Source organism: Centrocercus urophasianus, unplaced genomic scaffold, assembly GCF_019232065.1.
Source record: "Centrocercus urophasianus isolate 14NV4802_14NV808 unplaced genomic scaffold, USGS_Curo_1.0 seq_12, whole genome shotgun sequence".
Taxonomy (NCBI): domain Eukaryota; kingdom Metazoa; phylum Chordata; class Aves; order Galliformes; family Phasianidae; genus Centrocercus; species Centrocercus urophasianus.
The window spans coordinates 10,873,635-10,893,978 of record NW_024884364.1 but is presented as its reverse complement, the minus strand read 5'-3'; the positions used below and the strand labels follow the sequence as shown (position 1 = coordinate 10,893,978).

At 34.3% G+C, this 20,344-nt stretch overlaps 1 protein-coding gene across 3 annotated transcripts in view; it reads left to right on the top strand.

Annotated features, from left to right (window-relative positions):
- CBLB (Cbl proto-oncogene B) overlaps window positions 1–20,344 on the top strand; it is a 123,736-nt gene that overhangs the window by 77,134 nt on the left and 26,258 nt on the right. For all 3 annotated transcript variants that reach the window (XM_042809892.1, XM_042809895.1, XM_042809894.1), the window contains exons 6-11: window positions 2,422–2,543; window positions 4,503–4,640; window positions 6,102–6,189; window positions 8,368–8,499; window positions 12,190–12,393; window positions 17,806–17,991. In XM_042809892.1, coding sequence (XP_042665826.1) covers window positions 2,422–2,543; window positions 4,503–4,640; window positions 6,102–6,189; window positions 8,368–8,499; window positions 12,190–12,393; window positions 17,806–17,991 — 870 coding nt within the window. The remainder of the gene's footprint in view (window positions 1–2,421; window positions 2,544–4,502; window positions 4,641–6,101; window positions 6,190–8,367; window positions 8,500–12,189; window positions 12,394–17,805; window positions 17,992–20,344) is intronic.

Below are 20,344 nucleotides of genomic sequence, written 5' to 3'. Positions count from 1 at the left end.
TGCGTAGATGTTTTTTGTTGTTCTCTTTTTTGTTAGGGGGATTAATGGGTGGGATCACGTACTTCATACCTAAGGTTTGTTGTACTGTGGTAATGCAAAGCTTCAAAGTACTGAATGTTTGAATATACTTTTTGACTGACATGCACATGAGTAATACAAAAGGTGAAGGTATGTTGCGTTTTTGTGATAGAAATGTCAATGTCGGTGTGGTGAAGGGGCAAGGGTCAACTCCCTTTTTACTTTAGTTAGAATAACTAACGTTTTCAGTGTGATTAAGCTTCTGGCATCCATCTTCAGTGAGTGTGTAGAAAGGAGATGACAAGATGTGGTATCACATCTACAGAAGTGAATTTTTCTCCTTTATAGTTTGTACAAATTTCCTCATTTGACCTCAGTACTGAAACCTTACTGTTCTGTTCCACAAGTCTGACTTGAAGATTTTAAAATACATGTCTTCATACATGTTTAAGCAGTGGTTAGGGTTTGCCTAGGGAATGTGGCATCATCTCAAGTTGAACTTTTAGAGTACTTTGCTCAAGTGTGTCACTTAAATAGACATTTATTCCCTGCCTCACTAGCCCTTAGAAGTCCCTTTTAGAAGGAATTTGCAGGATACACAGTAACACTACACAGTAATGATAGTCTCTTGTCTGTTGCTTGACTTCTCCTGCCCTGATCTTTTGACAAATATATAAATAAACATCTCTCAACCACAGAGAGGCAGTTTCTTATCTTTTCAAATGCTGGCTATGAACACATAATATATTTGTGTTAATCCATGCCTTAAATATCATTCATCTTTTATGGTGGAGGAATACTTTATATTTGAAGTTATAGCATATCAGTTATGTTTCACCGAGTTTGTGAAGCTTTTGTTATTGAGGTCAACAAATACTTCAGAATTTGTCAATATTTGTTTTGCTTTCTGACAGCAATATTTTTATGATAACTGAAGAAAACAATAAAGAATAAGAAAAGAAATCACAGCTCAAATTAGTAGCTTTATTAGGCCTCATTTCGATGTTACTTATCATTAACTACAAGAATGCCTCAGAACCACTCAAGAATAAGCTCACTTGGTTTTTATGAAACTATCATAGTATCATGCTCTGCAGGTTCCTACTGAATTATGTACTTAATATTTTATGTGGTTATGGGCAGGAGATCCTGCAAATTCAAAATCTTCAAAGTGTTTATCCATATATTATTCTCAGGGCTCAGTATAGGGGCAAGTTTTTTTTGTTTGTTTAATTTTTATGTTTTTGAAGTGGTCTTAATTCAGCCATCAAGTGCTGCCTCAGTAAGCTTGCAGAAGACACCAAGTTCAACAGCAGTGTTGATCCACCTGAGAGTCAGAAGCTCTGCAGCAGGATCTGGACAGGCTAGGTTGATGGGCTGAGTGCAAGTACATGACATCTAACTAGGCTGAGTGCTGGATGCTGCACTTAGGTTGCAACAGCCCCATTAAGTGGTTTAGGCTCGGGGAATTGTGGCTGGAAAGTTGGCAGCAGAAAATAACCTGGGGTGCTGATCGGCAGCCAGCTGAACATGAGACAGTAGCGTGTCTGGGTGGCCAAGAGGTCAAGCCATCCTGGCCTGCGTAAAAAATATGGCCAGCAGGAAGAAAAAAGTGATTTTCCCATTGTACATAGCTCTGGTGAGACCAGTCTGCATCTTGAATATTGTGTTCAGTTTGAGGTCCCTCCATACATGAAGGATAGTGAGTTGCTTGAGTGCGTGCAGAGAAGAACAACAAAGCTGGTAAAGGGACTAGAAAACAGAATGCACGAGGAGCAGTGAGAGAACTGAAGTTGTTTAGTCCAGAGAGGAGGCTGAGGGGATGCCTTATGACTCACATCTATCTTGAAAGAAAGTTGCTGTGAGGAGGGTGTTGGTCTCTTCACAGGTGACAAGTGATAGGACATGAGTAAATGGGCTCAAAATGTGCTACAACAGGTTTAGATTAGATGTCTGGAGGGATGCCCTCATGGAAAGGGTGGTCATGCTTTGGAACAAACTGTTGAGAGAGGTAGTAGGGTCATAATTCCTGGAGGTATTAAAGAGATGTATGAATGTGACTCTAAGACTCTAAGAGGCATGGTGTAGTGATGGGGAGTAGGACCAGATCAGTGGTTGGATGTGATGACTTAAGGTCTTTTCCAAACTAGATTTATTCTGTGATTCTGTTTTTTTTTTTTTTTTTTTTTTTTTTTTTTTTTTTTTTTTTTTTTTTAATGAATCCTTGCAGCAGAGCTGAATGCATAGGACAATCTTTTTTACTTCTTAGACCTTAACCAAAAGTGTGTATTTTTCTGCTCGAGTGAAAACATTGTGGGTCTTTTTGAAAAATTGACTTGAGTTTTATTAGAAATGTGTAATTACCTGGTTGTATCTTTTTAATTGTTTGCCTGATCTTTTTAGCCTTGGGGTTCTATCTTAAGGAATTGGAATTTCTTAGCTGTGACACATCCTGGATATATGGCATTCCTGACATATGATGAAGTGAAAGCAAGATTGCAGAAGTACAGCACAAAGCCTGGGAGGTGAGAAGTTTGGCTAATTACAGCTTTCCAAATAAACATACTATCTCTGAAGCTACATAGTTTATCTAAATTCATATTTCTAAACTGTGTAATACTTACATTACAATAATGTAGGAGTGAATTTTTTACCTTTTTTTCTCATTAACAGTAGATCAGGTTCCTAATAGTATTCTTTTACATACTTGGGATTTTATTTATATCAAAATATATTTTTACAAAATAATTTAATGCCAAGTGCCAGAATTTCAGATTCAAAAACTGCTGGTTTTTTTTTTTTTTTTAGATTTTAAGACTTAGGAATTTTGTAACCATAATTTATTTTTTATACTGTAATTCTTCCATTGCTATAAAGCAAGTAACATTTTAGTATCCCATGGTAATCTGAACAAGTACAAGTAAACAGAAATGTATTATTGGAAAGCGTTTTTGGAAATATAATCTACGTTTAAAAAATTTTTACTAACAGTCAGATTTTTACTAACAGTAAAGTAAAATTCATGTTAGACTAGTTCTACCTTTGAGTTCTCAAGCTTTGTTGCCTAATGTGTAACTTTCTAAATTTGCTGCAGCATCCCATGTGTACATATCTAAAAGCTCATCATTTTGAAACTTGTTAGAGAAATATAGCAATAACGTGAGACAATGTATGTACCTTCTGTACTTGGTTTCTTCTGCCTTTTTTTTTTTTTTTTTTTTTTTTTTTAAGCAAACAGACTATCGTGTTAAGTTACCTATCTGATCAAGCGCAGGTGCAAGAATTTTGTGTTTCCAGTGAGATAAATATTTTATCTTGGCACTTGTGAGCTATATTATGGACTTCAGATAACTAGGCTGATTTTTAGAGTGATTGCTGTACATTTTCTCTGATTAACTCTGATTAGAAAAGAGAAGTAATGGAGAAATTATCCAAAGTTGCTGTAACGTTTCGTGTAAGTATAGAGTTAGTTTTAAGATAACTTTCTGTTTGAATACTGCAAGATGACTTCCTGAGTTGTTCAGGTGAAATATTGAATTTTAAAGATAAAGTGAAGGTACAAAGTAAAATTACATTTGTAATCAGTTTAAAACATTTTGGAAAGTACAAGTTCTGTTCAAACGAGTAAAATCTGGTTACTTCAATATAGTGTTGACTTTGTTAAAGTTTTTAAGAGCCAGAGGGGCTAAAACTTCAGAGGGGCTAAGATTTCTCATTTAGAATTGTTTGGGTATAAAGAAAAAATTGAGCTATAACTAAGAAAAGCTGTTTTGTAATATGAAATTGGGTTTGTGGTATTTATGGGATGCTTTTCTAAATGCAGTATTTGCATCTGACATGGTGTCTGACATGGAAGAAATGAGGCTTCTTGGTAAAAAGAAAATAATGCCCAATGCTCTTTCAGTATTCTTCCTTTTTTTTCCTGCTATATTCCCTGTCTGCATTACGTAAACTCCTAGATATCAACTGTACAATTGAGAAGTATTTGAACTTAAGTCTACTTGGGTTGATACTACTTAGTATTTTTTGAAGTGAAACGATACTTCTTCCATGTTGTTCACCAACTCAGGTACACCCAACATTAACACTGATAGTAGAGCAGTTTTTATCATTCGTTGTTTGCATTTCTGTTGCATCAAAAGGTGTTTTCTGTTTCTGAACAAACTTTCCATTGATTCGTATTCATGGCCTGTGTATGCTCAAATGGCTCGTGTTGTAGCTGTGGAGAGTCAGTAGTATAATATGCTGTTCTAGAAAAGATTTATGGTCTAAATGTATGTAATGTAGGACTATTCACAGTAAATGTGCATCTTTCACTTTGAGAAAAATCAAGCGAATGAAAATTTGCGTTGAGGAAGATACTGTTATCCTCTTTTGTTTATGGGGAACTGATGGAATAAAAGATGCTGCTTTATTTAAGGTTACGTGCTGAATTTGCCCAAGTCCATCTAATGCTGACTTTTTATTCATCTTGTTTTATCAAGCTATATTTTCAGACTGAGTTGCACTCGCTTGGGGCAGTGGGCCATTGGGTATGTGACTGGTGATGGGAACATACTGCAGACCATACCTCACAATAAGCCTCTGTTTCAAGCTTTGATTGATGGCAGTCGGGAAGGATTGTAAGTACAAATTTCTGTAGTTACCATAGGAATTAAATCCTGGTTTTCTTCTTCTGTTGCTTCAGATGGGTAAATATTAAAGATAATCTAGATATGACATTTGCCATTTCTTTGGAGATTAAAGTCCATCCTTTTTATTCTTATTTCCAGGTAATTCCATTAACCAAAGTTAACGAAAGACTTATCTCATAGTGGATAAATTCTAGGAGAAAATAAAATTGGGTAGCTGTCACTTGGATTATTTCCCAGTAAGAGTCACAAATGCACTTAAGCTTATTGAGCAATTACTACTGGCAGTTACTCATATGTCTAGCTCTGAACAATGATCTGAAAGCCTTGCAATTGCTTTTTTATATATGGTGCAGCCAAAACATTTTCCAGGTTTGAAGGGTTTGCTGAAAAGATTTCTAATTATAAAAGAATCTAAGTTTATGAGAAGTAGGGTTTTCTTGTACTACATTGGTTGATGTGATACACAAATATTCAGCGTCAAAATCTTTTTTTGTTACATTTTGGTATATCCTTGTAATGATCATATATATGGTCATAATGAATTAAAAAAAAAAATTGATCATTTCTCAAAAATTGACAAATTTCTTTGCAAAATTCCAGTTTTACTCAGTTGACTTTAATACATGATTTCATATTTTGGAAGACATCATGTTACTTTAGCTATTGCCTTTGTAAAATAAAACATACTTATTACAGTAGTGTTACTACTACACAATTTTTGCAATCAAAATTGGGCAAACAAAAACTGAAGCTGAGAATATTAATTCTAGATGAAGTGTTAGTACCATATTTAAATATAGCTTTTTCACGGTTGGCTCTTAGCAACCTGACTTTCAGGAAACTGTTTCCGAGTTTGAGGTAACATAAATCTCAGTGTAGAACAACTCAATAATATCATTAACTTATTGGTTTCCCACAAGTTTGAAAAGCTTCCATCTGTTCTTGCCCTAAAGTCCAGTCTGTGTCTCAGATTCTCAGTGTAAATTCTTATCAAAATATACAGATGTTCACAAATGTATGTTGCTATCTCTTGTACTGCAGTGGTTGAAATAGTCTACAGGGTCACTTAGCACTATGCTCGTGTTCTGAGATCACAACGAACATATCCAAGTATAAGTTCACTGTAAAATGAAGATCAAAAATAATATTGCGTCTAGGTGCTTCAAAAAGATGATCTGCAATAACTCATATGCATTCTGCTGGTGATTACGATTGTGATGTTAACATCTTCCTAATGCTTTTATAAGTGAACTTTAGCATGTAACAAAATTAACTTGTAGCAGTTAGTTGCACACAGAAGTTGAAAAAGATGACTAATCTTGAAAACGATTATGCATTTTAGTTAATGACTGCTGTAACTTATACTGTCTCTCTGAAATTTCATAGGCATTATTTATGTAACAAAGATGAAGAAATGTGCATATTTATAACAATTTCTTTGTGATACAGCTATCTCTTCCCAGATGGACGAAGTTACAATCCTGATCTGACAGGATTATGTGAACCTACACCACATGATCACATAAAGGTCACGCAAGTATGTTGCACAGTTTATCAGTTGTTTTTTAATCTTCACTTCCCTTAGGATCTCATCTAGTAGCGATAATAAGCTTTTATTAAAATGTGAGAAATGAATTCATGAGAGTGAAAATGCATTGTTGATAGAAGGGCTTAGATGAGGAAGAACTTAATAACCATTTAAACTCTAGAGCCAATGATGATGCAGACAGTATGCCTTGGAAAATTTTGTTTATTCTAAGGCTCATCTATGTGAGAAATGAGTTAATGGTTGTTAAAGATTTTTCTGATATTTGTGTCATATGTTTATATAGCTTAGAGCTTACTTGATAACAGCATGGAAGTGTAAAGGAATAAAATCAAGATCAGTTGATAGTTTTTAAGCCTGAATAAGTATGCTACAGTTTGTTGACAGATCCAGGAGGAAAACTTTAGTTTATTGGTTTAAAAAAAAAAAAAAACAAAAAACAAAAAAACACAAAACAACTCTCTGGTCTCTTGTTTCTTCTGTTTATTGTGAGACTTAAAAGAGAGATCTATGAAAAGCAACAGAAATAATTAAGTGCCTAAAGGAACTTGCTTTCCAGAGAGCAGACCATCTAGATGTTTGTAGTCTTGTTAGGTGATGATGTGATATAATACTGTGCAGATGTTTGACGTTCAAGGAATAGGAAATAACTGACAAAAAACAAAGGCTTCATTAAAAATGGTGCTGAAATTAATACTAGAATGTTTAGGTATGCAGTTGCAGAGTATTCATCTTTACAAAAAAATACAGAACGGGGTAGAGACAGAGGATGTCTTCAAGGAAAAACATCAGGCTACATACAACTCTTTAAAACTGTACTGGTTTTAGATGGTCTTCTATTTTATCCGAGCAGAAGGGTGATCTGCTGTAATTTAGTGTAATTGGGAGTATTTTAGAAATATTCATTTCTTTCTGATATCAAAAAAATGCCATTATGAAAATATTTTTCCAAAATATCTGTTTTGAGAGAATTCCTACAAACAATTACCTGAGGAAGATGTAAGCCCATTCACTATTCTGCCTTCCCTCTTTTCCCTCCAAACTTAGAATAGTAATGAAAGAGAAACCAGATATGTTGCACAAAAAGTTTTTCCTTACAAAAATATTATTCTTACTTTCTCTCAATGATTGTCCTGTTTTCTGCAAGCCAGTCATCCAGTATTTTGCTAATGAATCCAGTTGATTCTGAACTTGTAGTGAGGAGGAATCTATTAGTTAATGCTCAAAGTAATTCAGTCTGAACTACATGAATGCTTCCTTAAACAATATCTAGCTGCAGTAGTTTAAAATTGTCAGTAGGAGCTGATTAAACTATTAAAAGATTGTATAAAACTAGCTCCAGATCTAGATTGCTGCAGATGGATTCTTTGCAAGAGCTCCACCATAAGCATCTTTAGTACGCACTGACTACAGCTACAGATATAAACTGTATTCTCTTTTGCCTGACCTCTTCTTCTTTTACTGAGCAGTAGCTACTTATTTTCCTGTGACTTTGATTATTCTTGCTTTTAGCTTTCAAAATCTTTTTTTCTTTTCAAGACAAAAAAACTTTCTAGAAATGCTTTTCCTAAGTCTAGATGTTCTAGACTTGAGTTTTTACCTATTATTTATTTTGCCTGAAAGTCTTCTTGTACCTTACTGTCGGTCCTGTAAGAATACAAAGTGCTCAGTGATCTGTTCATGACTGTTGCTGTGTAATCTTCCAGGGATGCTCTTGCCCATACTACCTTCACAAGGGTTATTTACTTCAGTGGAAAACACTACCCAAGCTGTAGGTAGAAATGCCTCATTTGTCAATTTTGAGTCCAGTAGCTTTTGTTAGTTCTAAACTCATAGAATAAGAAAAAAGAAATCTCCATTTTGCTTCCATGCAGCACTGAATTTCTCCCTTTGTATGTGTTCCTTATCTTCCTTTTAACTGCAACCAAGGAAAAGCAGGCTGTATGGTTTGCATCAATGTAGTACTTAAAAGTTTGACAAAAAAAAAAAAGGCACAGATTTGTTAAATCGAGGAAGAAATAAAGTAAGTAGTATCAGTAGACTACCTGAATATTAGTAGAGTGGGTTGGAAAGTAGGATTCAGAGAAATGTTTGCCACTAGTAGTGCTGCAGTATATTCTTTATAAACAAATTACAGTAAAGAAATAACTTGACTTTCTGTTGTTACAGGAACAATATGAATTGTACTGTGAAATGGGTTCCACTTTTCAGCTATGTAAAATCTGTGCAGAGAATGACAAGGATGTAAAGATTGAGCCTTGTGGACACCTCATGTGCACCTCTTGTCTTACGGCATGGCAGGTACAGTCATAGTTAAGTTAGAAGTAGATGGAACTCTCTGTTACATCTCTGTTTACGGTGGATTTACTGTTTCTACTCTTCTAGGTACTCAGCAAGAGGGTTCAAGGTCTTACCTATTTGAAATGATATATATATTTAATTTACTGGACTAAAATCTATTAAAAACGAAGTTTTAAGAGTCATTAAAATCTAGATTTGTAGATTTGCTGACTTGTAGACCGACCATTTTCTAACTTGCTAATGTGGAAATAATTTTCTAAGTATCTTCAGACAATGACAGATGGACTCCTGATCTAGTTATGCCACCAAGGTCACTTCACAGTATGTTCAAGAGGAATAAGAGGACAGGAAGCAATCAGGAGTGAATGATTGACCAGACAAGGTTTTATAATGAGACAGGGTGTCTTCTCTCAGAAGAGGAATTAGTAGTAAATGTCACATAAGGCTCAATGGAAAATAAGCTTTAGGATTCCTGTGTTTTGTGTTGATAACATATAAATCACTAAACCCACCTAGATTTTAGCTGATTCTTGAGGTAAGAGGCTCAACAGAGAGAAAAACTGTGATATCAATGTCACTTACAGAATATTTCTGAAAACATATAGAATTTCTTGTGACGCAGGTTTGGATGTTTTCTGTCTTGTATGTGAACAAAACTTGCATTGGCAAGCCAACTCAATGAATCACAAATATCATTTGACTTTTTCTTTTATTAGCAATAAAGCTGTCTGAAAAAGATTCCCAATTTTCAATTTTCTGTTGTTTCTCTTTCTGAAATTTGAATTTGCTCCAAACACAAATCTTTCAAGTTCCCCAAGACGAGAAGTTCTCATAAAATTCTCTTTTACACATGCTCATATAGGAATTTGTTTCATTACTAAGTAGCAGCAGAGAGCAGAAAAAAAGGTATTCCTGAAATGAGAAATAAAAATGGAATTATTTTTCATTTCAGGAATACCTTTTTTTCTGCGCTCTTACAGTTTCATTTTTAATAATAAACAGACATCTAATTATGTTCATCTTTGAATTACGAAATTCTAAAATTGTGACATCTGTAGCTATTTGGTTATGGGTTTTTTGTTGTTGTTCTGTTTTGACTTCTTAGAAACTGAAGGTCCTTGCACTTTTGATTGCTACATCTCTGATGTTATGGTAGCAATAGATTAATTTACAGTGTTGAGCTAGATATGTGCTCCAATTCTGGACACTCAAGAAACTAATGTACTCAATATTTTGGTTAATGGCTAGGAATTCAGGAAGAACATGACAAAACATTTTAGGCTTAGAGAACTGACCTTTTCAAAAGCATCAAGCTTTATCAGAACGTTGCAGTCAGTGAAAATTGGCCAGGTACATTTTAGATTTCATTACAAATTTAACTTTTGTATAATTAGTGAGACAATGAAGAAATATTGCACTGTAGCAGCACCAGCTGTTGCAGGCTTCTGGGATACCATTTAATTGCCAGCATAATGCCTCATTAGATATGCCTCAGCAGTCCAATACAGATGTTTTCACTAAGTAGAAAAAATGTGTTATTTAATAAATTGAGTAAGCAATATCGGATCTGCATAGAATGCCAAGGATGATTCAGTGTTGTTCACCTTTAGGGAGATCAATTTCTCAATTAAGTCTTGGTTTAACAATCTTACTTTTGTATTATGCAATAAGATTAAAATTTATTCCTAAGGAATCTCTTCTGTAAAAACTACTGTTTTGGTCTTAATTCTGAAAATATATGGACATACGTACTGTATTGTAAGGTTCACAATAGCTACTTTCTCCATGTTCTAAAAATGTGGGCAAAACTATGTATTCATATAGAATTTAGCTCTCGGTTTTAATTTCATTATTCATACTGTTGAATATGAGTCTGCTGTTGTTGGTTACTCAGTATGTTTTGATGAATTTGTAACTTTTGAAAAGAGAGGAAATTGCTAGTACACAGCTATTTGAAAACACTGATACAAGACAGCCTTGCAATTGCAAAGCTCTGTGCCTTATCTATACAGATATTTTGTTTGGTATTTTTGTTGTTGTTTCTATTTTGTTTTTGAGGTTTTTTTCTTTGTTTTTTTAATAACATCGGCCATTAAAATGTATGAATAAGGGAGAATTTCTGTTCACTTGACAGTGATTACTTCAGTAGATCCATAAAACTTCGATGTATTTTTTTTTTGAGGTAATCATAAGTGATGTTGACTGCTTCTTTGTAATTAGGATGCAGCAGTGCTAGAAGTAGATTACAGGGATCTTTGCATACAAAACGAAAATCCAATACTAACCCTGTAAATATATGTGATTGTTGTAAAGAGATATCATTTATAGTTATCTGGCCCCAGTTCTTCCACAGGCTATAAAAACACCAGTCAGTTCAGTGAGAATTGTCAAGTGTTCTTGTCAAGTGTCAAGAAGAAAATAATACTGGGAAAAAAAAAAAGAAATCTGGCAATAAATTATATATTTATTATTATATAATAATTATATATCACATATATATATAATATAATATGTAATAAATTAGATATTTATTATTATATAATAATAAAGATAAATCAAAAAGCTGTGCTTGCTTGATGACATTTCAGGACAGTTCACTTGAGACATTTTGGTAGGTTGTTTAAAATTTATTTTTTTTATTTTCATTATAAAATCATAGTGCAGTTTATTTTGAAAGGGGACCCTAAAGATCATCTTCTTCTAATCCCTATTACACGACTATGAATATGACCCAATGTAACTTCTGAATTCAGATTGAATTATTTTGATCTCTTAAATCTTCAGGGATTTTATTTTTTTTTTAATGTGAATTTTTTTTATTTGGTTGGTTTTAGTTTTACTTTTTTTGTGGTTTATTTTTTTGTTTTGTTTTTAAGATCAAATCAACATGGTGCCTATTCGTGGAAAAAAATACATATTTCTGAAATGGATAAAAATAAATACAGATATGGCTGCTTGAAAATCATTTAACACATTATACCCCTTAGAAATTAAAACTCAAGTAATTTGTTTTTCTGATAGCAAAGAATCATTGAATTGTCTATGTTGAAGTAGACCAGGACCGTGAAACCCAACCTGACCTCCAAGTAATATCACTAAACCCTTCGTGCCACATCTATACTTCTCTTAAAAAATGTGTGAAGACCGTTCTTTGCTTTACATAATTTGATGAAAATGTTATTGAGTCCTGTTTTGCTATTTAAACGCCAAGAGAGTTTTCACCCTTAAAATTCTGAATGCATATTTCTGAATGTTCAAGATGTACTGCAGAGAATGAGAACTGCACACTCTGAAGCTCATTGGTATTTTCTAAATAAAAATTAAAACCAAATATTTTGTATTTAATATAGGAGAGATAAAATGCGTTATCTCTAACTGCAAACCTTGCCTTTATTCTTCTGAAGAAGAATGAAAATTGTAATTCAAAAAGGCAAAATTATTTTTGATGCTCTGTAGAGATAACAGTTCCTTTATGGTTAGTTATTTTTAAATGGAATGTAGTGATTGGAAGATAGCTTTAAAAGCACGATCATTTTACTATTAGCTGCAGTGAAATATCTGTGAAACTTGAAGAGACCCAAGAAAGGGGCATTTTTGTATAGGAAGGTAATGACCTTATATTTTGCATACTTTTTAAAGTTCTTCTTTTTTATTTTTAATAATTTATGTGTCTTTTCTGTTTTACTATAGGAATCTGATGGCCAAGGCTGTCCTTTCTGTCGCTGTGAAATCAAAGGAACTGAACCAATTATTGTGGATCCGTTTGATCCAAGAGATGAAAACTCCAGATGTTGCAGTATTATCGATAGCTTTAGTATGCCCATGTTGGACTTGGATGATGATGATGACAGGGAGGAGTCTTTGATGATGAACCGATTGGCTTCAGTCCGAAAGGTATAGTTTCAAATATTTCATAACAAATAAAGCTGTATATTTTTAAATAATGCTGCCTGTGACTGAACAATGAGAGACTGCATTTCATGCTGAAGATTTCAGAAACTCATTGAAAACTTCTCAGGGTGAAAAGCAAAATGCTTTGATTTTGCAGCAAGAATACTAAAAGTGAATAGGAAAAAATTGCATATATATCTCGACTCTCATGTGATGTGAATAGAGTTAACTTTGTTCGTAATGGAGGAAGCAACAAATGTGTTAGGATTATACATGAGCTTATCCATTGATAGTAAATATTACTGTTTGTAAAGATGGCTTGGAACCCAAATCATATTGCACATAAGTGCCTCTTTGTCATACTTCATGTAAGTTATCTATAATTTTTTCTGTAATATAAAATGGATTTTATTAGATAATTTTAGAGGGAAAAAGCTGAAATTCATAGTAGCGTTGTGTTTCTGGATGTATTTGTTCTCAAAGTGCTCTGTGTTCATTTTTGGGATTTTTATATTGATTGTGGAAGATTATATCACAAATGAGAGCTGTCATTAACGAAATTTTATATTGTTGGTTGTTTGCAGAGTTCCTCTCATGTTTTAGCTTTGAATAATATTCTCATTTGCCATGTAACACTGAATTTTACAGTGCAATTTCTATATTTTGCCTTTTACTAAGGTCATCTAGATTAAGTAGTTGACTTGAAATTAATTCTGTAACATCTTACTCTTCCATTTCCTTATCATTGTATGATAAGGAACCTGAATGCACCTGTCATTTAATATGCATGCTTCCAATAATCTTTCCTAACCTCTTAAGTCGTATGAAATATTCTTATGTATGTAATACAACATAGCCTACTCTCAGGAACAGTTTATTCCTCCTGATGAGACTTAAGTTGCAGTCTGCACCCAGACCTTTGTGAGATAGCCTTGAATTGATAGACTTTTATAACACTATCTCTTTTGTGATAAGGTAAAAATGCATTAAGGTTTTTTAAAAAGAAGGAACTGTAAGCTTTAAACGAAGAAGTCTTGTTTTCAGTATCTACTGTTTGAATGCTTAGATGTTTGCTGTTTTTATGTCATTAATTTCGTTGTTCAGTAAAAGAAACCTACTATTTATTTCTGGAGTTTTAGAAACAATATTTTTCACTCTTTTTTTTTTAGCCAGTTTAAATCATTACTTGGAAATGTTGAAATGCGATGTTATCATGTGATTTTCAGCTGCTGTTGCCTTCTAAAAACTGTTACCAGTAGTTGTAGAGTTATGCTTTTAAGTAAATCACCATATGTAGCATATATTGTTATTTGTGCACATTTTTTGTTTTATAATTCACCCTTGTCTAAGTCTTAAGCATTATTCATTTTTCTTGTTAAATAATACTTCCTCAGAGCCTAGTAGGAGAAACTGCAATTTTTTGTAGGATTTTACCCTCTTTGAATTTGTCTTTTGTTTCTTGTTAATGCTGTTAATATAAACATGGTACTGCATTTTGGCTGTGTTATGGAGTCATTTGGGATGTAGAAACAATGGAGATTGAAAGGACACGGATAATCATTTGCAGGCAAGATGATAGTATAGTTATTTCGTGATCCTAATCATCATATTGGTCAATTCATATTTTATTGCAAGGGTTGTAATAAAGATGCCAACCTTTGAAAATCAAGTGGGTTCATTTTCTCTCAAATCATCTGGCTTGACCATGTGATAGTATTACTGAGGAAAATCATCTTGTCGTATTTGGCTGCTAATGAGTTGGGAACTTAAACCTGATAATCAGTGAAAGCTCCAGTGACATAAGCTTTCTGAAAATGTGGAGCTTCAAGATGTGTTCCTGAAATTTTCAAATCAGTCCTCATTTTCTTGAATGCCTCATAGGAGTTGCGTTGTTGTTGCCTTTGAGACTTGTACTGAAAACTTTATGAAATTGTCATTAATGTGTAAGGAAGATTAAAACTTTTCATCATCTCCTGTACCTTTATGAGTTATAAATGTAAGTTGGATGCCATAAAAATACAAATTTTGCAGTTTATCTTTCTCTCTCTGAAATATACTCATAAACAGTAAGTGGTAACTGCATTAAATCCCCAAGGGACCTCAGAGTTGAGAGTGTTTTAAGGAAAAGAATAATCGATTATTTAATGGAGTGAATATATCCACTTTTAAACAAATGAATAATTGTTCTTATAGGTGTTGTGTATGAGGCAGCAACAGCAGCAGACCAACAGTATCAAAGGTTTCAAAGAAATGCACTGCAATTAGTCTGTTTATCGGCCTCATCAAGCAGCTTTTTTTTATTTCAAAATTATCTTCAGATAATTCTTTATAAACCAAAGTGGTGCCAAAGCTTCTGCTAATTGTCTCATCACTGAGAATTTTCTAACTCTGTAGTAATCAATGTCAGAAAAGAAACTTAAATCCACAGCTACTGGGGGAAAACTGATACCACTATTTCCCAGTAATAGATACATCTGATTAAATCATGCAGCTGTGTTCCACACTGCAGTCCAGTTGCAAAAATAAGTCACAGCTGCTTGTCCCTTGGCAGCAGTTGTGCCAACTAGATGAAATCCAAGTCCTTAGAAAGGAGCCTGTGTTCTTTTCCTTAATTACATCTTTATTGCACAGGTCTGTGTTGCAGCAGAGCCCCTTTGTATACTGAAGGTCTGTCTTCTGTCATGGCCAGTTCATTTCTGTTCGTTTGTGTCTTAATTGCTTGTTTTTCCTTTTTCCCATTGTGCTGTTCTTGTTACTCCTTTATTTTTCACTAACTGGAAAATGCATGGAAATCTCCAATAGATAATGAGCAGAAAAAAACTCAAGTATTTAGTCCATAGCAAATGTTTCAGGTTTTTTTAAGAGGTTGCATTCTGTGTCAAAAATAGTACTTGTTAAGTACATCTGTTGATACCCTGACATGGATAAGAAATGCAGCCATCTCGTTTGAAAAATCAAACAATTATGCAACTAGACAGGTTGGATATAAAAAGAAATGTACTTTTTTAAAAAATGAGAATGTGAAGGAAATCTGACAGTGAGTACTGAAGAAAATCTTTGTTGCTGTGGGATATTTTTTGTTTGTTTGTAGATTTTAACAAAGAATCATAGTTTTTAGTTTCTCGCAGCAAAGTGCTCTCATACTTCGACACCAAACAGTTGAATGGGTTAAGCTTCTTTATAGGGTGGAGTAACTGTTAAGTTTTATTAGCAATTTTCTTTTTTCTTCACATGCCTCACAAGTTATTAGATAGCCTGTTGGCCATCATTGGTTCCGTTTTTGACCTACCATAAATGAAGAAACTTATTACACCACTTCCATTTATGTTTAATAATTGTAATTTTTTGGAGGTGTGAGATCTACTTGTTTAGATCTATTTAAAAAAATGTTGAGGAATAAATTAATCTTCTGTCTGATGCTGAAGCCAAAGGATTGAATATATTATATTAATATGGCTTTTGGTGTTTAGGAATGCTTGGTGGAGATGTAACTGAACTTTGAAAACTAATGCTATTCATTGACACAGTGTTTATTAGGATATTTAACTGATGGATGCTTTCTATTACGGCAAATGAACTGACATTCACTTTATAGTCAATTTATAATTCTGGTTGCTCAGGCATGCCTGCAAGATAAGTATCTAGCATAGTTATTCATCTAGTTCCCTTTTCATAGTGATCAGTGAGGGTAAGCACCTCACCTGTCTTTCATGTATTTATCCTCCTGGCCTTACAGTTGAGGTCAGGGACATTCATCAATTAAAGGAAAAAGTTAAAATTAAGCATTGAATTCAAGTCATTTAGTATGTACATTCAGTGAAGAAGTACTAAGAAAAGAGAAGCTGGGAAGCTTCTGGGAGACATTAAGAGTGTGAATTTTCAATTGCTCAGTCTCTCGAATATGCAGTTGTGACACTGACCTTACACTTATAGACCAAATGGTAAGATAAAAAGTGTCACAAAAAGTCATTCTGGCAAAGGAGTTGAAACTCAATCTTCTAGCTCTTCAACAGCTTCTTGCTTGTCTCTCTTTTTTTTTTTTCTTGCCTTGTAGTACGGTTGCGGCTTCTATTTCGGGTGGAAATCTGGTAGCAGATCCCAATTGCATAGAATATTACACTAAGATGTAAAACACAAGGTATTGAGTTAAGAGTTAAAATACTAGATCCTTTTGCCTAGATCTACTTTTGAATTTATGGAGTTTTCAGACTCTTTAATACAATCAGTATATATAAAGAAAAATAACTATGATTTCACTCTATTGAAGAACTTCCTAGTCCTAATCTCTGTTGTAACCTACATCTGTAGGATGTACCGTGTTGATGTCAGAAATCTTATGAACGGAGGGGAAAATTTTGATCAAAGTGATTTAGCACATGCATTTGCATGAACAATTTTATGTGCTTTATGTAGTGAGCAGACAGTCTCTATAAGCAAGTTGCATAGTGAGAATACTCAGTGCATGAGTGATCTGAGTCTGATGACTCCTGTGAATGTTGTGAAGCTACTTTAACTACTGCCAAAAATAACACAGAATGGCATGAACACCCAGATTTACTTAGTGTATGCCGATACAATTACAGTAGGTTCACAGGTGTGCCTTGAACTGATTTATGCAATAAATTGAACTGCATGTTTGAACTTGCCCAGTTAGTTGAAAAACTGCAGAAGTAGGTGAAACGTAGACTGAGGAGTGAAATCTTTGATTCTGATTGTAGTATAGCATATTTTCTCATTTTTTAAATAATTAAAAATGGTATTTTAAAAGAACATTCTCAACTTGCACTGTGCCTATGAATTTGAAAGGATGAGTCAAGGAAAAGAAATCATGATTTGTCACTTGAGGACGATATTTATCAGCTAATCAACGAGGAAGGAAATAAATTCTTTGTCTACTGACTTGATGATTTTGCTTAGTAAGTTTTCAGAAGACTTATTCCTTTTTTTTTTTTTTTTCTTTTTGTGGAGATATGATATAACAGTGGGTTGTTGTTAGCAGACAATATTATGGGCGTCCAGCTTTGAAAGTTGCACATAGAGAATTATGAGATGGAATACTTATTAATGGAAAGGTTATCAAGAGTACTACTGCGGTGCTACTGCAGAATCACTTTTTACATTTGTTGTTGTTTCTTTTATGATGGCAAGAATTGCTTGTTTAAACAAATTACTGGAATATATTTTCTTTAATTTTTATCACAAATTAATGTAGTTTTGAGATACATGGACTTTTAGACTTCTATCCACTAATCAGGATCTGAGTACCTATACATGAATTAAGAGTTGTGAGGTGTCCATTATGATAAATGACTATCAGTAAATGCCTGGCAAGTATAAAATGTTCTTCTTACAAAATGAAAGCTATTTACTTGATCATCAGGTAAATTCCAGTAATTTTTTTTTTATGTCTTGAAGTGCAATGAGAGGCAGAATTCACCAGTGACTTCTCCAGGATCTTCCCCTCTTGCACAAAGAAGAAAACCACTTCCAGACCCCCTGCAAATCCCACATCTTAGTCTTCCACCTGTACCTCCTCGTCTGGATCTTATTCAGAAGGGAGTAGCACGGTCTCCATGTGCCAGCCCAACTGGATCACCAAAGGTAACTCTTACTGACCCTTATTTCTTTATACATGAAGATTCACTAAATTTATTTGATTGTTTTCAGTGTGAGCTTGCTTGCTTGTTTTGGAATATTGACTATTAAGAAATTTTGTGTGTGTGTTATCTTTTTCAGGGGTTTGTTCAAAAAGACTTCTAATTCCTTGTTGCTTAGCAAGGTTCTCAATTAGATCAACGTTGATGAAGTCACTTAGAGATTCTTGTTTCCTTGTTTCCTTCAGTTGACTTTGGATATGCCTGTCTTGCATCATAAGTTACATAGTCAGATGATTACAGCTACATGCATTGGTTAAATGTGACCTGTTTAATCTGATGGTTATATTATACTTAGTTATATTTTAAAAACATCAATTTAACAACACTGTTAACAGATCAATTCTGTAATAAACCCTGATTTGTGAAACCAAATAAAAGTGAAAATTTCCTGAAAGTAGATTTAAAGGCCTTTATCTCATTAAAATTTCATGTTGTTCTCTGATGGTTATTTGTGCTCATTTGCACAGTACTTCAACAAGAAAAGTATGTGCAGATAGCCTGCTTTCAAAACTGTAAGTGGCATATATTATGACTCAAGTTTCAGGGCAAATAATAATCATAGAATCTTTTGAGTTGGAAGGGACCTTTAAAGTTCATCTAGTCTACTTCCCCTGCACTGATCAATGACACCTACAGCTTGATCAGTTGTTCCGAGTCCAGTCCAGCTTTGAATGTGTCCAGGGGTAGGGGCCTCCACCACCAATCTGGGCAACTTGTTCCAATGCTTCACTATTTATTATAGAGTACTTTTTCTTACATACAGTCTAAATCTCCCCTCATCCCCTTCTCTCTTCTAGCCCCCCTTTAAATATTGAAAGGCCGCTCTCAGGTCTCCCCAGAGCCTTCTCTTCTCCAGGCTGAACATCCCCAGCTCTCTTAGCCTGTCTTAGTGGGGGAGGTGTTCCATCCCTTCGATTGTTTTTGTGGTCCTCTACTGGACATGCTCCAATAGATCCATGTCTCTCCTGTACTGAGGACTCCACTATGCACACAGTATTCTACGTGAGGCCTCATCAGTGCAGAGCAGAGGGGCAGGATCACTCCTCTCAACCTGCTGGCCACGCTACTTTGGGTGCAGCTCGGGATATATTGGCTTTCTGACTGCAAGGACACGCTGCTTTCTCATGTTTAGCTTGTCATCTAGCAGTCCTTTTTGGCAGGGCTGTCCTTTGTTCTCACATCCTCCAACTTGTATGATAATTGAGGTTGCCATGACCCAGGTGCAAGACCTTGCATTTGGATGTGTTTGTTGAACCTCATGATGTTCTCCTGGGCCCACTGTTCAAGCCTGTCTGTGTCTCTTTGGGTGGAGTGTTGTCCCTTGGGTGCGTTGACTGCACCACATAGCTTGGTGTCATCTGCAAGTTTTGTCATTGATTTCCATCTGTTCGTTGAGCCGTTGACCAACACTCTCTGAATAAGCACTCTCTGGGTATGGTCTTGCAAGAAGTTTCATGTCCATTGAACAGAACACCCATTAAATCCATATCTTTCCAATTTGGAAAGAAGGATATCTGAAGTTAATGAATTGTGTACTTACTGTGTTTTTTGAGGGTAATGATGCTAAAGAGTTAAAGAATTTTCAAGTAAGTATAAAGCAAAACAGCTATGTTTGTTGCTCTCTGTTATGAGCTGCTTATTTTAATAGCTGTATAGAGAGAGGATTTCAATTCAAATTTTGATCTTAGATGGTGAATTCAAATTCAGGTTTTAAATATGAATTGAAACTCGTCTGTTTATAGTAATCCAGTATGAAATACCTTTTTGGTACTCTTAGGTTTTTGCTTCAAGCTTGAAAATCAACTTTTTGAAGTTCTGATGGTCTATAATTCAGACAGAAGAATAGAAGTTTGAATAGTTTCTTTATCAAACTTCTTTAATCGCATTTTTATGTTATACAAGGGAGATTGCAGCACATTGAGAATATAAACTGAATGTTTGGCGTATCTCTTAAAATATACTGTGATAAACTATTTGTACGAAATTAAAGACTGAAAAAAAAATAGAATCAGAAATATCATTAATATCACTTCACGTCTTTCTCTTAAAGTATTTTGAAAATGCTTCTGTTTTCCCATAATACTTTTCCATATATACATAAAAATATTTTGGGAGGTGCACGGGAAGCAAGATGGGAAACAACAAGCAATTGCAATTTCATGCTTAAAAATAAAGGCAAGTTGTTCTACCAAGGCTACTATTACAGTCAAAAGCTCTACCTTTTCTTCAGTGGGAAACAGCAACAACAAAAAAATTTGGATGATTCCTTGCTGCTTGGTTGCTTGGTTTTCTTTCTG